The 16,552-nt window shown below is 39.0% G+C and overlaps 1 protein-coding gene across 2 annotated transcripts in view; it reads right to left on the bottom strand.

Annotated features, from left to right (window-relative positions):
* Nucleotides 1–16,552, bottom strand: part of LOC307040319 (voltage-dependent calcium channel subunit alpha-2/delta-2-like) — a 38,307-nt gene that overhangs the window by 17,384 nt on the left and 4,371 nt on the right. Inside the window, exons 2-4 of one of the 2 annotated variants that reach the window (XM_079683034.1) lie at nt 5,806–5,887; nt 1,624–1,740; nt 1,439–1,498 (exon numbers count right to left, since the gene is read on the bottom strand). In XM_079683034.1, coding sequence (XP_079539160.1) covers nt 1,439–1,498; nt 1,624–1,740; nt 5,806–5,887 — 259 coding nt within the window. Of the gene's footprint in view, nt 1–1,438; nt 1,499–1,623; nt 1,741–4,184; nt 4,484–5,805; nt 5,888–16,552 lie in introns of those variants that run through there. The other variant, XM_079683035.1, reaches the window with a different exon arrangement.

Here is a 16,552-nt window from a genome sequence, read left to right as displayed (position 1 = left end):
CCTATGAAACTGCATTTGTGTTTTCAGATTGTCTTCTATTTTCCTTATAAATCTCTCATTAGCTTCAAATATAAATGTTATTTTCATGTTTTCAATGAAAATCTATGATGTGAATAGTTTCAGTCAAAATATATAAATGTAGAATAAAGGTCTCACTTCAAAGCCGCTTATATAAAAATGTTTAGTTTACAATGTTATAAAAATTGAGAAAAGCCTCACATCCTTGTATTTTGTAAGTTGTCAACACCAAGTGTTTGCTATTGTTTCTGCTCAGTACTGTCACATGATGACTCAGCGGACATCTGTTGGTCTTAGTTTCTGAAGAGACCTAACATATTTCACAATAAGCCCGACATCTACTCCAAAGCTTCTATGCTCCTATTTATGGCTCTGCCTATATTACATTTCAACTTCAATCAAGTCTCTTTGTCGGCTGTTTGTTGCCTACGACCCGTCCTACGAGGAGTGCAGCTCTGAAAACAACCAGCTTTTTTCAGTCAGTGATTTTTATCAAGTGAAATAGCTCCTGTCCTTTGCTCACGGAGGGGCAAATAAGATAAGATAAGATGGACCTTTATTAATGAAACATAACGCACGGTTAAGCTAACTCTTCTTGATGAGGATCATTGTCCGACTAACAAAAAACATTAGCTTTAGAACAGTTCCTTTTTTCTTTTTATTCTTCCTCAGCCATAAAAACATTTAAGCTACAATTGATTTTAAATGTATTTAAATATGGATGCATATTATAAATACTGGATACGTAAATCTAGTAGATACCGAAAACTCATGAGGTAGGAAATCAATCAGAAAGTGGCATCTTTTGGAAAATGGTCAACAGGTTTAAAAAAGTCTTCATCATTATTTAATTATTGGGCTCAATTATGTAAAACTACCAGTGTCTTTTGAAAGGATAGAGGGACACAGCGACTGAGAGAAGAGGCTTTGAGAGGCCATGTGAAAGGATGAGGTTAACCGTTAACCCCATCTCATTCTGCTGGGCAAATGGAGGAGGCCGAGTGGAAGAGTGATGTGTTCAGGACTCAAGGGAAGCGCACGGCTGAGTGCGCTCGGTCGTCTGTTTCAGCCAGCTGAGCGCTGCGGGATCTGATCTGCCCAGCTGACTGGTGAAAATGTTCCTATTTATCCGGTCATCCAATTCGGAGCCGCAACGCTCCAAGACATCAGACCCATCTGCTCTGAATTAACATCAGTGGTTTCATTTGAACGCATAATGTCCCAAAAACTTAACAGACAAATACAAGTTTTGGGGTTTGAATACATGGTTTGAATACATGGTTTGAATACATGGTTTGAATACATGGTTTGAATACATGGTTTGAATACATGGTTTGAATACATGGTTTGAATACATGAGAGGAAGCAACATCACAAGCTCTCAATAATGCAACAAACATAATGTTATTTAAGGTTTTACCTTGATTCCATCCTGCCATATATGCTCTCGCTGGAGCCGCTCTGCTTCACTGGCTAACCTCTACATGTTGAACACAGAGAAACGCTCACATTAGAGGAGGAGGACATGTCTGATTGCATAAACAATATGTTTCATATTTGTCAGGAAAAAAATGTAGAATGACAACGACAGAAACATTTACTTACAACAAGTGCTTTGCGCTTCTTAGCCAGGAGTTTCTCTATATCTGAGGCCACCTTCTCCACAATCCTCCGAGGCTGATTCTTCACCAGACTAAACCGTCGCCTTTCTTCATTGTATATCTGTTGAATTAAAAAAACTAAAGTTAAAAACTGCAGTAACAGCTGAACAGTCAATCGATTAGTCGGATTGTTATGGGCTGTATCTGTTATGTTCCCTGAAAATGCTAATTTTCGATGTAATGACATTGTTTGTTCCCTCGGTCAAGCTGTCAGTAAACCTTCAGTATTGTGAGACATCAGTTCCAGCTAAAATAATAATTTTCAATTCTGTATTTTGTACTGTTTTTATTTGATAACTAAAGAATCAAACAGTTAAGTAAACGGATGAGGAGAATATCGAAGCCCCAGGATCTCAGAACAACCCTGATAATAATTATAATTCACAGCTCATGAATTTGCAAAAGCAAATCCTTTTTATATCCAAACACTGAGGACGCAGGGGAGCAGTCACATCTCAAGTTTGTCTGTTCATTCCAAATCTAAATATGGATCCTTTCATGTGATCTAGTCAAAAATAGTGTCTGTTGTCTTTGAAGGAAGTTTTCACAGATAACTCACAATACTGGAATTTCATACCAAAATGAGCATCGTTGCATTCATTCTCTTAGTCATAAAATATTTGTTTACATAAAAGAACGCATCAACTGTACACAAGATTTTATCCTATGCTGTTAGAGAACAATGAACTAGTCTTTGATTATATTTTAGCATCCAATCCAATCCATTGTGTGTCTCTACTTTGTAGACAGATTCCCTGCTGATCGCTTGGAGCCTGGCGTATTCCTGTGTCCAGAGATAATACTTCCTGTATCGCCCTCAGGCTACAGGACCAGTTTTCCATGACATCCTCCATTATCTCTTCTCAAATATGTTTACGACTCGTTGGAGTTGGAAAAATATGCAGAAGGAAGGAGAATTCGCCAGAACTGACCGTGGCTTACAGCGCGAACACTTCTCTGTGTTGTGTTTAATCACATTGTTTATTCCCCTTGGCCAAGATGTCAATAAACCTTCAGTATTGTGAGACATCAGTTCCAGCGTCCAGCATCCTGTTTTTGTTATTGCTTGAAATAATTTACATTTAATAGAAGTTGGTGTGAAATGATAGACATTTAAAACTGTTAACTTTGGCCAAACAAAGACACATTGTGGCTTGGTCCAAAAAAGTTAGTGTGAGAAGTTGATGGAAAAACCTTTAGATCTATTTTTTTCCCTCTGCCAATAATACATTTCAGTTAAGGTAAAGATTGATCTTTATTTTATGTTCCTATCTTACCACAAACATGACACATATTTCCAAATAGTGAGTAAGTTGACTTACTACAACACACCACAAAAGTCTATTTTAATGTAAGTAATGTAAAATAACTGCTTGCCCTTTACTTGACGTTCTGACTTTGACCTAAAGTTGATTTATTCATCAAGATTCTGCTCTTAATGCTCCTCTTCAGGGCAACTGAAGTTAAATCAGACCTTTAGTGGAAACACGTCACAGTTATCGTGTGAAATGTGGTCTTTCAACATTATTGCAGTAAAAGTAAGTATTTCTAAGGATTTATTACACCAGTTTTCTTTATGGGTAATCTGGCAATAACAGCATGAAGCAGCATGAACAACAAGAGCAATTTTCTGAGTAACTGTTTTTTCTTTCAAATTCTACTTTTAGAGAAAGCTTTGTGTAGAAAATGTCGGTACCTGGCATTAATTACTGCCTGTTTGCACATGCTGAACGCATCTGTTCAGGAACTAAAAGGAGAACAGGGAGGAACTTTCATCGATTTTACTGGCGACTGCAAAAATGTAGACCTCTCAAAAAAAGAATTACACATTTTATGATATGCTTGGTTTTGCCTGCAATATCTAACTTTAAAAACACTGTTTACAGCAGCAAACAGACAGTGTAAGGTATTGAGTTCATGTACAGTCAGCCCAGAGCCCCTCCCTACTTTTTCTATAGTATAGAAACTGTGTGTTCAGCTATATACTACTACACACCACTGTGACTGGAAGGTAAAAAGGTCCATTACCTTCAGATATGAAGGTAAACAAAGTGACTACAGTACTACTTTGCTATAAGCTTGCTGTCCAGCAGATTTAGGGCCATCAGACACAGTTCCTTGTGATAAAATGACAACAGACAGAAAGTGATATTGATTTAAAGCAAACCTGCATATTTTGAGTACGACAGCCCTCTACTGTACATATAGACGACCTTACCAAATAAACTTCAAAATATCCCTCAAGTTGTTACTGACCAGTTGCTCTATTGGCTCAAACCGCACAGATGGGAACATGCAGTAAAGAACAGCATGTATCTGTGAACTGGCTGCTGATTAGAATAACTAGGTCCTCTGAAGAATGTATTCAGAATCAAGATATACTGATGAAGATGACTCAGATAAAACCTTTAGCAAACCAGCCAGAAATAAGGAGTCCATACTATCACAATAACCCCATTACACTTCAATTCAATCCACAAAGCAACATTATGAATACTATTGTACCTTCAAAAATAGAATGGCCCTGTCCTCCAGATAATCATGTTTTCAGGCTTTCTTTAATCAAAAACAGGCCAAAACTAATTGCATTTCACAGAAAAGCAGTCCTGCCAACCTGCAACAAAGCAGTCTGGAAAAAATAAAATCCTGATTTAGAGCAGGGCTGTATCACAGATGGCATCAAGCATATCTGCAAAGGAAAATGGTGGCTTTATATTGGTTGAAGAATTGAAAACGACGTTTGGTTTAAATTATAAGCGTTCCCTTGACCGAAGAAGATTGAATCGAGTTTTTTCTGGGCAGAGGCGAAAAAATTCATTAACAGATCCAGAGCCTTTCAGGAGCATGAGGGGATTAATGAGGACTGACTGAACAAGGGTGTCTCACATCGAGGCATTACTGCAGGCTGCAGGCTGACCATCTGCTCTGCTGTGACACAACAGAGAGACACGTGCCGCTGCTCTGCTGAGGGAACGCCTCCACACATCTCCTCGGAGCAGGGCTCTCTGCAGATGATCTTTGGTCCTGTTTTATAGCTTTCAGCCTCTCAGGGACAGCTCCTTATGTCCAGCCAACCTGTTACAGCATGGTGTGAAATAGCTGTATTGTATTCCCATCATGACAACTTCAATTACTCAGATCACTGTGAGAAATCAGGTGGAGATTTGAGCAATAGTATTTGCCATGCATTTGACAGGTCTGAAATACCAGAGGACAGTTCATGAACTTGGTCAATTGTTCCACAAAGGTCCTTTTTAGATTACACCATAAAGGACTGCAGTTTAGTTATCAATAAACAAGACATTTTGTTTGGTGTTTTGATTTTGAAAGAATCCTTAAACAATAGATTGATACTAAAAAATAGTTGCAGATTCATCTATTGATCTAATGACTAATCTGATTGTTTCAGCCTTAAATGATTTCCCCCAAAACCACTGAGAGTGCAAAGATAAAGCCAAATAAGTATCTTCATTTTAATTTCTATCTATCATTGCTATCTTTGTCGTTCTTGAAAGAAGACTCCTTTTTATGTGCCAAGCTTTCGAGATATCTTTCACACATTTATCCATGCTTCTTTTTTGCTTACACCTTTTTTTGTAGTGCTCTCAGCAGTGAACTTGAACCTTATCTGTTAAAAATGTAACTAAGACATCTCTAAACAAAGAAATCGTTACTTTGGATGATCCACAGACTTCGTTGGCCACAGTTTCTACTTTTGCATAAGACATGGACCATTTTGTATTCCTTACATAAATCAGATTACCTGGTTAAACCATTAAAGATAGATGAATACAAAGTAATGAAAATGAATGTTATCACTAGTAACAAATACATCACATAAACAATACTAGATATTCAACATCTATTCAGTGTGTGTGGTTCTGTGAATATTCAGGCATCTCTTGTAGGAATAAAGCCATGTGTGCAAGATAATGACTACAAATAATAGATAACGTGCCAGCAAGACGGGATTTTATGTCTGGAAAAATAATCATTGTGTTACTGGCTGATCACATATCTGCATATGATTAACACATTCAAAAGAAATGAATTCTAAAAGGCAGACTGTAATTGTTTAATGTTTTAGCTATAGCTCTGAAGCTGAAAAAGAGAGCTACACACTCACCCCTTTCAACTGCTGAGCTCCAGTGATGTGCTGAAAGACTCTGTCAATCTCCTGCTCGATACGCCTGGCCCAGTGCATTATCCTGTGGATAAACATCACAGGCTGACTGTCACACCACTCAAACAAATGACAAAGATACGTGTGTGTGTGTGTGTGTGTGTGTGTGTGACTTTCACAAAAGTAAGCATTGATACAACAAATAGCTGTTAATAGCTTATTAAAACCCAGATTAGGAACAAAATGCTTTATTAGAAACAATTGATGAGGAAACGGTAAACAGTGTTAATGGTAAAGTATAGTCAATTGAAGCAATCATTACCTCAGTGCTGTATTGACTGAGAAAGAAGCTGGTAATGTCTGAGAAGTCCACACCTTTTGAAAACAACCCTGCTCACCTTGTGCACTTATCAATAATATCTATTTAGGAGAAGAAAACACTAATCAGGCCAATTCAGGGCTTCTTTAAACGACAAGAGGAAAAGAAAAGAAGATTAGACAACTGGCTGTTGATGGGAGTAAGCCTTGTTAATGTTAATATTGCTACCTAATCAGCTTTGTTGACTCATCATCATAATTCTGTGAAAGGATATTAGTGGAGCAAGGAAACATACAATTTGCTACATCCTAATTATATAAGTGTGTAAACAGCCTTAAAAACCTGCTGCGACAGCCAACATCACTCAATGTAAGCTGAATTTCCTGGCAAATCCGCCAAAATAGAGCAACTAATGAGGCAGAAAAACGAAACATCTATGAGTATAACAACTGGGGCAATTTAATGACAAAAATCCAGACAGTGACAGTCATTACGAGCAGCAACTATCTCTTATTGTCAGGGATCTAAGGAATATGATGTTGATTGAGCTATGAGGATTTTGCATTGTGAAGATGCTCTTTAAACACATAACTGCAGAACTATGTTGGTTGTGTTCTTTTTTTATTGAACTACACAGTGCTTGTATCCATCGTATCCAACCCTGTGTTCTCACTTCTGAAACAGTAGGTGTGGCTTGAATCCTAACAATCTAAAAATCTAGAGATTCAAATGTGTAATAATTGTAAGTTGTGAGCATAATATTGGCATAGTTTAACATCTGAAGTTGATATGGTTAATGTGTTAGCAAACAGTTACACATCCAGCAGATACCGAACATTATTAGTATTCATTTGGAGTTTTGCCTCTGGCCACATCCGAATGTCACTAACTCTCTTTCCGCTCTTCAGAAATATCATGCTCTCTGGCTACTAAATGCTTCACTGTGTTCACCAGCTAGTCTCTAACTGAGCCTGTCTGTCATATGCTGCTCCTTGGTACATTTTTGAAACTTTTTTCTTTTGAAAAAGCTGCATGGTTCGTCCAGAAACAACGCTATGAGAGCAGTGCTCCATTTTAAATTGGAGGTATTGCAGGATAATGTTTAATGCTCCACAGCAGAGATATTTGACGAGTGGAAATCAAGCAAGTTGAACATACAAGAAAGAAAAAAAACATAAACGTACTCACCGACACCCTTTGTTTAATAAGATTCACAAAAGGGGCCGAGAAAATATATATAATTTACATTGAACATGGCTATAGTGAACCTCATGTTGATGGTAGAAAGGCAAGAAGACTTTTCTGTAGGTTTATCATTACCAGTCACTTTTCTTGGTTCAATTGTTATCATAAAAATATCATTTAAAGATGCTTAACATATTTTTGCTGGGTTGACATGGTTATCAAGTAATTTTTTGTTGTGGTTCAATATATTTTTGCATAATATTTAGATTAGTACTAGAAAATCATGCAGTAGATTTCCTTTGAACAACAAGTTCCGCTACAGTGGACTGCATACTTGATACTAATCCTTTACTGTAGAAGTCTCGCAGTTTTTCCTATGCTTCCCCACATTTCATCCTATTGATTTTCTTTATGTCTCAACAATGTTATACTACAGTCTTTTGAAAATAAAAGAACAACATGAGCTGTTTTTGTTAGAGAGAGACACCGTGCAGTTTTGTTGGAAATAAATCAAGTCAGCAGCAGAAACACCGCTGATAACAACCACTGCGTGGACGACTGCCAGAACCAGATTTTGTCTAAAATGAGAACGAGAAAGAACAACTGGGTGATAAAAGGTTTTAGACCCTTGCTTCAGCACTCCTACCAACACCTCTGTTAAATGTCAACTCCAACACAGAAATCCCACCCACGACCCACCATCCGCTGCAAACCAGAAACGGCAGAACCACCGGAGCACTGTAAAGCACATGTGCCTACGCAAACCAACGCAGTGCTTCTATTATGATAAAAGAGGGGGAAAAAGCTCACTGAGCATTTTCATGAAATGTGTATTTTTCCTTTACATACAGACATTGGAAGAAACTGGGAAACTAAACTGGCCTTGTTTAACATGTGTGGACCTATCTTTCAAAGACACAATCCTTTCCGCAATGATATTCTTTTTTTTAGATTAAAGTAACAGAGAAAACAGAAATGTAATTCAACCCACGTTTTGAGATCCCCCAGCTAACTTACTTGACCCATATGATCATAATAATACGAATAATTAGCATTTGAGATAAAGGGGAACAAAAATGCTTCAATTTGTATAAATATGTTTATTAAGCCAGCTATAAGGTGCTTGAAGAGCCTGGAAATGCACCTGAAATGCTTGAAATTAGCTTCTATTTTGAAAAGGTGTCGGAAATATTTAGTAAGCAACATAGTTGGGTGCATAGAGTACATTTAAAAACATGCCTAGCCTAAACCGTCCTTATGTTTCTCTCCTCAGCTGGAGGCCTCGTATCTCCCCTCTTCTGGCGCTCTGTGTGTTCCTGGTGTGTGAGCGGCACCGAGGCGAGGCGTCTGATTGGTTCCCCTAGATCAACGTGCTGCCTAAAACCTACACATGTCCCGCCTACTTCAGCGATGATGTCATGGCCGTTCTGCCAACCAGCGTGCAGAGAAAAGCTCTGGATCAGAGGGAGGAGGTGAGAGGAATCCACTCCTCTAACATCAGCCTGTTCAGGTGGGCCTTTCTATGGAGTCAGATTTGGGTCGATATTCTAGCGCGCAAAACAAGCTACTCACGAGTGGAAAATGTGCTTTTACACGCGCATTAAATGAGCCTCACGCGCAGATTATCGGGACGTTCGGGATGAATCCCGATGGGCCGGTACTGAAGTGGGCCGGTCGGACGATGTGGGCTGGCCGGTAACCGCCAGGGCTCGACATTATAAATGGCCCGCTGGCCCGGAAGCACTATTTAGACACCCCTGTCCTGTGGTATTGGTATTTTGATTAGCAATTTAGTTAAATTATTTCGTTTATTAACGCTACAACTTGCGTTTCGTGAGTCGCTTGTCGTTGTTGGGTGAAAAGCAAACAGCTGTTTGCTGCGGAGCGCGAGCAGGCTCCCGTGAGCGGGAGCGCGCTCCTTCACTATAGACTATTGCGCCACCTAACCATTCGCCAAAATGTTTTTAATACCAGCGGTAACCGGTCAAGCGCCGGGCAAAAAACAATTTTCAAATAAAAGAAATTCACCGGAGGAGTTAAAGGAGAGTGACAGGGAGCATAAGAAGAAGAGGCAGAGAAAGTTTCAGCCAGCTTGATCGATGGAGTTGGCTTCTAGTGGTGCAGTGACGCGTCCTAAAACCCTTTTATAATCTATTATCTATCGATTAGATTTATGATTCGAAAATTATAAAAGTAGGGTAGACATGTGGAGATTATCCGGCTGAACAAAACGTGCATTTATCAAACAGGTTCGTTTTCCACAGACCATATTTCCAGCTACTGTATGTTCCAAAACCCTGTGGAGAAATCCCATTGCTTTTTGTCGAGGGAACCAGCAGCTTACTTCCTGGTTTTAGGACGCGTCACTGGCTGCACCTCTCAATATGATGCCAATATAAACAAGGTCTTCTGTCGGCTCTGTACATCAATGCCGATCTATGCTGACAAGTAAGTGAAGAGTAGAAAATATAAAGATATTGGCGAAATGTCCCAGCAGTTTAGGATAATGAAGGTTCTAATCAAATCAATTACATACTGTAGCCATTACATGTCTAACTCCTAATGACAGGAAGGCAGAAAGTGCATTATACAAATAATAATACTCATAATAATAGCAGAAATGTTTTAACAATGACCACAATATCATTATTTTAATAAACCAAATATGAACAATTGAGGAAAATGAGGAAGAACTGATGATTCAAATGTTGTAGTACAAGTAGTAATGTCGTGCATAAATGACTATTGCAACAAATGTGTTAATTTTCTTCATTATTAGTCGACAATTTACTAGCGGTATTTACTTGCGGTACCACGGTGGGCCGGCGGTACCGAAGTGGGCCGGTCGAGAGTCCCGGGCTGATTTGTAGTCCTAGTCCGCCCCTGGAAACAGCCCTCTTGCTCGCTCGCGGGAGTGTCAGCCTCACTCGCTCGCGGAGTCTGTCTGCGCGCCGCGCACGTGAAAAGTTTTTTCACACTTTGGGGCGGAGCCACTGGATTTTGATTGACTGCTGCCAGGAAGCCCAGAGTTGCCAGGTTTGATAAATGCCTGAACTATTAATTAATTTGATATTTAAAAAATGACACATTAATTATAGGAGTGTAATGCTTTTACAAACACTATAGTAATACTATGCATTCATTATGACAATATCATACTATTACTATAGGAGTGTTCTATAGTGTGTTCAAAAAACAACTACAGAAACACTATATATTATACTATGGTATGACTATTTAAAATAATATAGTCTTAATACGGAAACCCCCCCAAAAAAACTATAGTAGTACTTTTAAAAACACTATAGTAATAATATGCATTCACTATGATAATATCATGATATTACTAGGAGTGGTCTATAGTGTGTTTAAAAAACAACTATGAAACACTATATATATTATACTATAGTGATACTATTTAAAATAATATAGGAATACTACAAAGATCTAGATACATAGTATTACCATTGAAATATTATAGGGCTACTATAGCTAATAAAATGGCCCTACAGAAAAAACTATAGTAATATGATAGCAGGTGAAAAATACTACAGAACACAACACACTTACTATAGGACACTATACAACTCTTACAGTATACTAGAATAGTTCATTTATAGTTGTCCTTTCCCCGCTCAGAGACCCAGGTCGTCGCACGCATCTCTGCTTGTCTAGCAGACATCTCTCGGTGGATGTCTGCTCATCACCTCAAGCTCAACCTCGACAAGACTGAACTGCTTTTCCTTCCGGGAAAATATTGTCCCACTCTTGACCTAACAATCAACATCGGCACCTCTATTGTTTCCCCGACTCAGACTGCAAGGAATCTGGGTGTAACCCAAGATAACAAACTGTCCCTCACTCCAAACATTGCTGCTACAACCCGCTGCTGCAGATACACTCTTTACAACATCAGGAGAATACGTCCCCAGCTGACTCTGAAATCAGCGCAGGTTCTGGTCCAGGCTCTCGTCATCTCACGCCTAGACTACTGCAACTCCCTCCTGGCTGGTCTACCTGCATGTGCCATCCGACCTCTGCAGCTCATCCAGAATGCAGCGGCTCGTCTGGTCTTCAACCTTCCTAAATTCTCCCACACCACGCCGCTCCTCCGCTCCCTTCACTGGCTTCCGGTAACTGCTAGAATCCACTTCAAGACAATGGTACTTGCGTACCATGCTGCGAATGGATCTGGCCCTTCCTACATCCAGGACATGGTTAAACCGTACACCGCAACACGTGCACTCCGCTCTGCATCGGCCAAACAGCTCGCTGCACCCGCACTGCGAGGGGGGCCCAAGTTCCCATCAGCAAAAACACGTGGGTTTGCTATCCTGGCTCCAAAATTGTGGAATGGGCTCCCCATTGACATCAGGACAGCAGAAAGCTTACACATCTTCCGGCGCAGACTGAAAACTCATCTCTTTCGACTCCACTTCGAGCGATAGAATTACTAACAAAGCACTTATATACTAATAAAGGACTGGCTTATCTAAAGCCAGTTGAGTAGCCCTTGAAATGTTTCACCTCTATGAAACCTGATGTACTTATATGATTCTGTTTTCTTCAAGTTTGTACTTTGTTGGTCGAACGCACTTATTGTAAGTCGCTTTGGATAAAAGCGTCAGCTAAATGTAATGTAATGTAATAATGTAATGTAGTTCATTTCGTAAGAGGTGCGTACAGCAGACAGTAGCTAGCAGTTTTCGACAGATACAGCCCACTCAAAAATATATTGTTTTATATAAAATTAATTAATATATATATATATATATATATATATTAGTTGTACACTTTACGAATATAATGTTTTTTTATGGACATCTTTACCATTCAATCTCGTTCAACTGATATTGCTGCTGTCACTCCTCGGCTCTTGGTAGTTCAGGCATTTATCAAACCTGGCAACTCCAGGTTTCCTGGCAGCTGTCAATCAAAGTCCAGTGGCTCCGCTCCAAAGTGTGAGAAACTTTTCACGCGCGCGCAGACAGACTCCGCGAGCGAGCAAGAGGGCTGTCTGCGAGCGAGGCTCATTTCATGCGCGTGTAAAAGCACATTTTCCGCTCGTGAGTAGCTTGTTTTGCGCGCTAGAATATTGACCCAAATCTAACTCCATACAAATCTGACTCCATACTTTCTCTCTCTCTGAAACCAGTCACACATGTTTTTCAAAAAACTGTGTCGTTAGACGGGGATTAGCAAGGCAGAGGTTATTTTAACAGTTGCGTAACTTTAGTTTCAGAAAGGAAGATGTTGGGACTTGTTTGCATTAAGATGAGTACTCACAAGATCCTTATTGTCATTACACGTACAACAACGTTTTTTAAGCTTCTCTCTCTGCAGTTTAAATAAAAGCAGTGATCAAAGCAGTAAAGCAGCAAAGAGAAGATTACTCAAATAGAAGGCACTAGTTCAAATACATTTACAAATTTACCAAATGTACAGGCAAAGGTAGAAAAGGTACAGATTTAGTTTAGAAAGGGATTCTTGAGGTACTGAGTTTTTGTGTTCATGGTTGGTTGCATTTATTGTAGGTTGCTTTAGATAAAAGTGTGTGTATTGTAATGTAATTATTGATCCAGATCCATGCAGCCAATCCTGAGTCAGCATGTGGAGGAGGTGTTGACATAGTATGAAGCATTAAGGTAAACACACACACACACACACACACACACACACACACACACACACACACACACACACACACACACAAACACACACAAACACCATGCTAATGTGTGTGTTGGCTTTGTAAATATCAAATGTTAGCAAAAAAAAAAACACAAATATATTAAACTGGGCCTATATACGAGACAAGAAGTGAATACCATTTCATACCATTGGTGGTGGTTGAAATGCATCATCTTTGGTTAGCTTTGGGTTAAAAGCATCTGTTTAATGTCAGGAAAACAGATATTAGCAGAGGAATTTCTGCAAAGATTATTATACCACAAAAGAGACTAATCTCTGGAAAACTGTTGCAAGCTTTACGAATATACTTGACAATGCCTGTATCGGGATGTTTTTGGACCCAAATTCAGAGCACTGGAAACAGATTATATAGATGTTTAATGTCAGGGTGAACAATAACTGAGGTGCAGCAGGCAGGGAGAGAAGTGGACAGTCACCAGTGCCTGAGCTTGGGACTTTTCCTCTAAATCAGGGGTGTCAAACTCAATTTCATCTCGGGCCACATTAGCATCATGGTTGCACTCAAAGGGCCAGTTTTATTATAAATAAAACTATAACAATAATAAAAAGACTATATAAAAATACATATATAAATATTTAATATAAAATAATGTATTATATTACATTATTGCGTCTGCATTGGATTATTATCGGATAGAGTAATAATATACTTAATAATAACTTCATAAGTCTCTTCAGTGAGAATGTCACAAAATGATTTAAAAAGAAAAGCCAAATTCTGGAAAAAAAAGTCAAAAGAAAAAAAAAGAAATACAATTTGGGAAAAAAAGGGACATTGGAAAAAAAAGTCAGATTCTGAGAAAAAGTCAAATTCTAAGGAAAAGGAATATTTTGAAGAAAAAAAGTCAAATTCTGAGAGAAAAGTCAAATTTCAGACATTGTGCTACATGAAGTTTATGGGCAACGTGCTTCTGTAAATCGGCATGTAACCGTATAATAAGCATATTATATTCTTTGCAAGCTCTTGTGGGCTGGATTTGGCCCCCGGGCCCTGCTCTAAATTATCGCTGGCTAAACACAGCGGAGTTCCAATGGCAATGAAACAAAGCAACATATAGCGGTACTGAAGCCCACAGAAAATGGTCCAACACAAAAATGTTAAAATCGATATTTTTAGGCCAGATTAGGCATTTGTTGAAATATATGGTGGTGAAGACAGAGGGGAGGACATTGCCTGTCGAGCCAGATTCAAACCCACGTACTGAGCAGCGGACGCCGCATACAGGATGCCAGCTGTAACCACTGAGCTAACCGGTGGCCCAAAATGAGTGTCGTTTTTTAAAATTATTTACAGATAAAGAAAATCAGGGCTAGTAGAGTGAACTTCTCAATGTTGTTTTTCATGTCAACTCTTCTGGGTTATTTTTTCTCAGACTACGGGAAGCTCACTCCAGAGCCACAGAAGATACTATGTAGCTCTGTGTTCACAGGTTTAGTATCACTGCTTATAAAAAGTGCACATTTTAAGTTAATGGTGTGGCTGTAAGGTGGAAAAATAGCAGCTGTAGCAGCGCTCCTTTATACAAGAGGCAATCATTTTTTTAGAGAATGCATAATGTAAACCAATTGGCCAACTGATCACAAAAAGTGTCGTTTCAGCTGCGACTGACCATGGAGAAATCAATGTTTAGACCTTACTAATCAAGCCAAACATGTCTCAATATTTTACTTTTTATATCATTTTTTATAACAAAAATGTTGTACTTTAGGATCACATTAAAGAAGCATATATACAGTATATATACATAAATGTTTTCTCATACATTTCTTCCGTGAAGCCTCATAGAGAAGGTAATTCTTCCATTCTAAGATTTCATACAGGTGTCTGGCTTTAGCAATATTTACATTCAGTATTCATTATTCTTGTTTTAATATAGTTTTAATGTGGAAGCCCCAAAATAGTTTATCCCATACTTTCTGATATATAGGCTCTAATGCATTGAGCTCATAAAAAAACCTTCTAACAGTCATAAAACATAAAAACATAAAACATAAAAAACATAAAACAATCATAAAAAACACATCATATCAAAAGCAGCATCCAGTAGAATAACTGTCTTTTATAGTCAGTGCATCAATGCCATGTTGAAGCGTGCTATTAACCATGGCAAACATTATTGCTTAAGATGCAGAATGTGATTTAAAAGACTAAAAAGACTCCATGTTTGCCCAAACTTGGCACCATATCCTCAAAAGACCCTGAGCCTCATTGATTAATACAGTCTCAATAAAGATTCTCACCCCCCTCTGTTCACCTTTCTCACCTCACTGGCTCAAACCTAATTCATCGGCCAAATGGATTAGAGAAGAAGTTGTGGAGGGCAAGACACTTATTTGAGCTTTCTACCTTAAATCTCAATACCCAGAAAGCACCCTGATCTTGTAAGAGGGTCGATTCATTATCAGTCAGAAAGCTCCTGGCAGAGTTACGAGCAGTGTAGTGGGTGTTGGACGCGAGGGTACCCCCACTTATTTGGAGCATGATCTTTTTTTCAATAGTCTAATAAATATAAAATCATTGCCAGTCTTATCAGTTGCAAGTGTGTATTTGTATTTGTTGTAATAATGCCAAAAACATAATACATTTCACAGCAATTATAATAAAAAATAAAAACGATTTCCTTAAAAAATTATGATTCGTCATCACACTCGTGACCCCGCGGCGAGCTGGGGGTGTGTCAGTGGCTCGCTGCCCGCCGATTTTGCGGCAGCTCTTTCCCTCAAGAACGCTAATGAAAAAGCTCTATAATGCAGTGGCGAACCGTGTCTATCACAACTGGACCTTCTGTAGACACAAACACCCCCCCGCCATACCTTGAAGGCCCTGACGATTCGCCACTGCTATAATGGCAGGCAAACATTTTTTACTTGACTTCTTTTCTAAAAAGAATATCATTCACAAGAAAGAGGCTAGCAGCACCGAAGCTGCTACTAGTACTACATCATCAGAAGAGCCGCTTAAAGATGTGGATAATGCTAGCACTAACGTTAAGAAAAAGAGAGAGAGAGAGAGAGAGAGAGGGAGAGAGAGTGAGAGAGAGAGAGAGTCTGCTTAGTTGCAATACTGTATCTTATGCAATTTAGGCCGATAAATTGTCCATGGTTTTGAGTCTGTGTGTGTGTTGAGCGCAGCGCCGTCTGCTTTTTGCAGTAAAGTAACTAAAGTAGGATTAAGCATACCGGTAGTTTCTGTTGACCTGTCTGCCCGTTTTGTGAGTGCACTGCGCGCGTGCGCACTTGTGTGGCACTGTTTGGAGCTAATTAAAATAGCGTCCCCCCTGTAAAAAAATCCCCACTACACCACTGGTTACGAGGCAACGTCACCTTAAAGTCTTGTTGGGCTTGTTTTTTACAGTTGGACGAGCCACAAATCCCAACTTAATTGTCTAGATCTACAGAAAGACACTCTTCACAATGAGAACCCTATATTTCAATATTGTATTATTATTATATTTTATCTGCTTTGTGATTTGAAAATAAGCTAAACATGAGAATGAAGGGCAGCCCATGGTTTGCATGCTTGACTTTCTGATA

Source organism: Notothenia rossii (assembly GCF_949606895.1).
Source record: "Notothenia rossii genome assembly, chromosome: 5".
NCBI classification, from domain to species: Eukaryota; Metazoa; Chordata; class Actinopteri; order Perciformes; family Nototheniidae; genus Notothenia; species Notothenia rossii.
The sequence above is the reverse complement of the archived record's forward strand: the minus strand, read 5'-3'. Positions and strand labels throughout refer to the sequence as shown.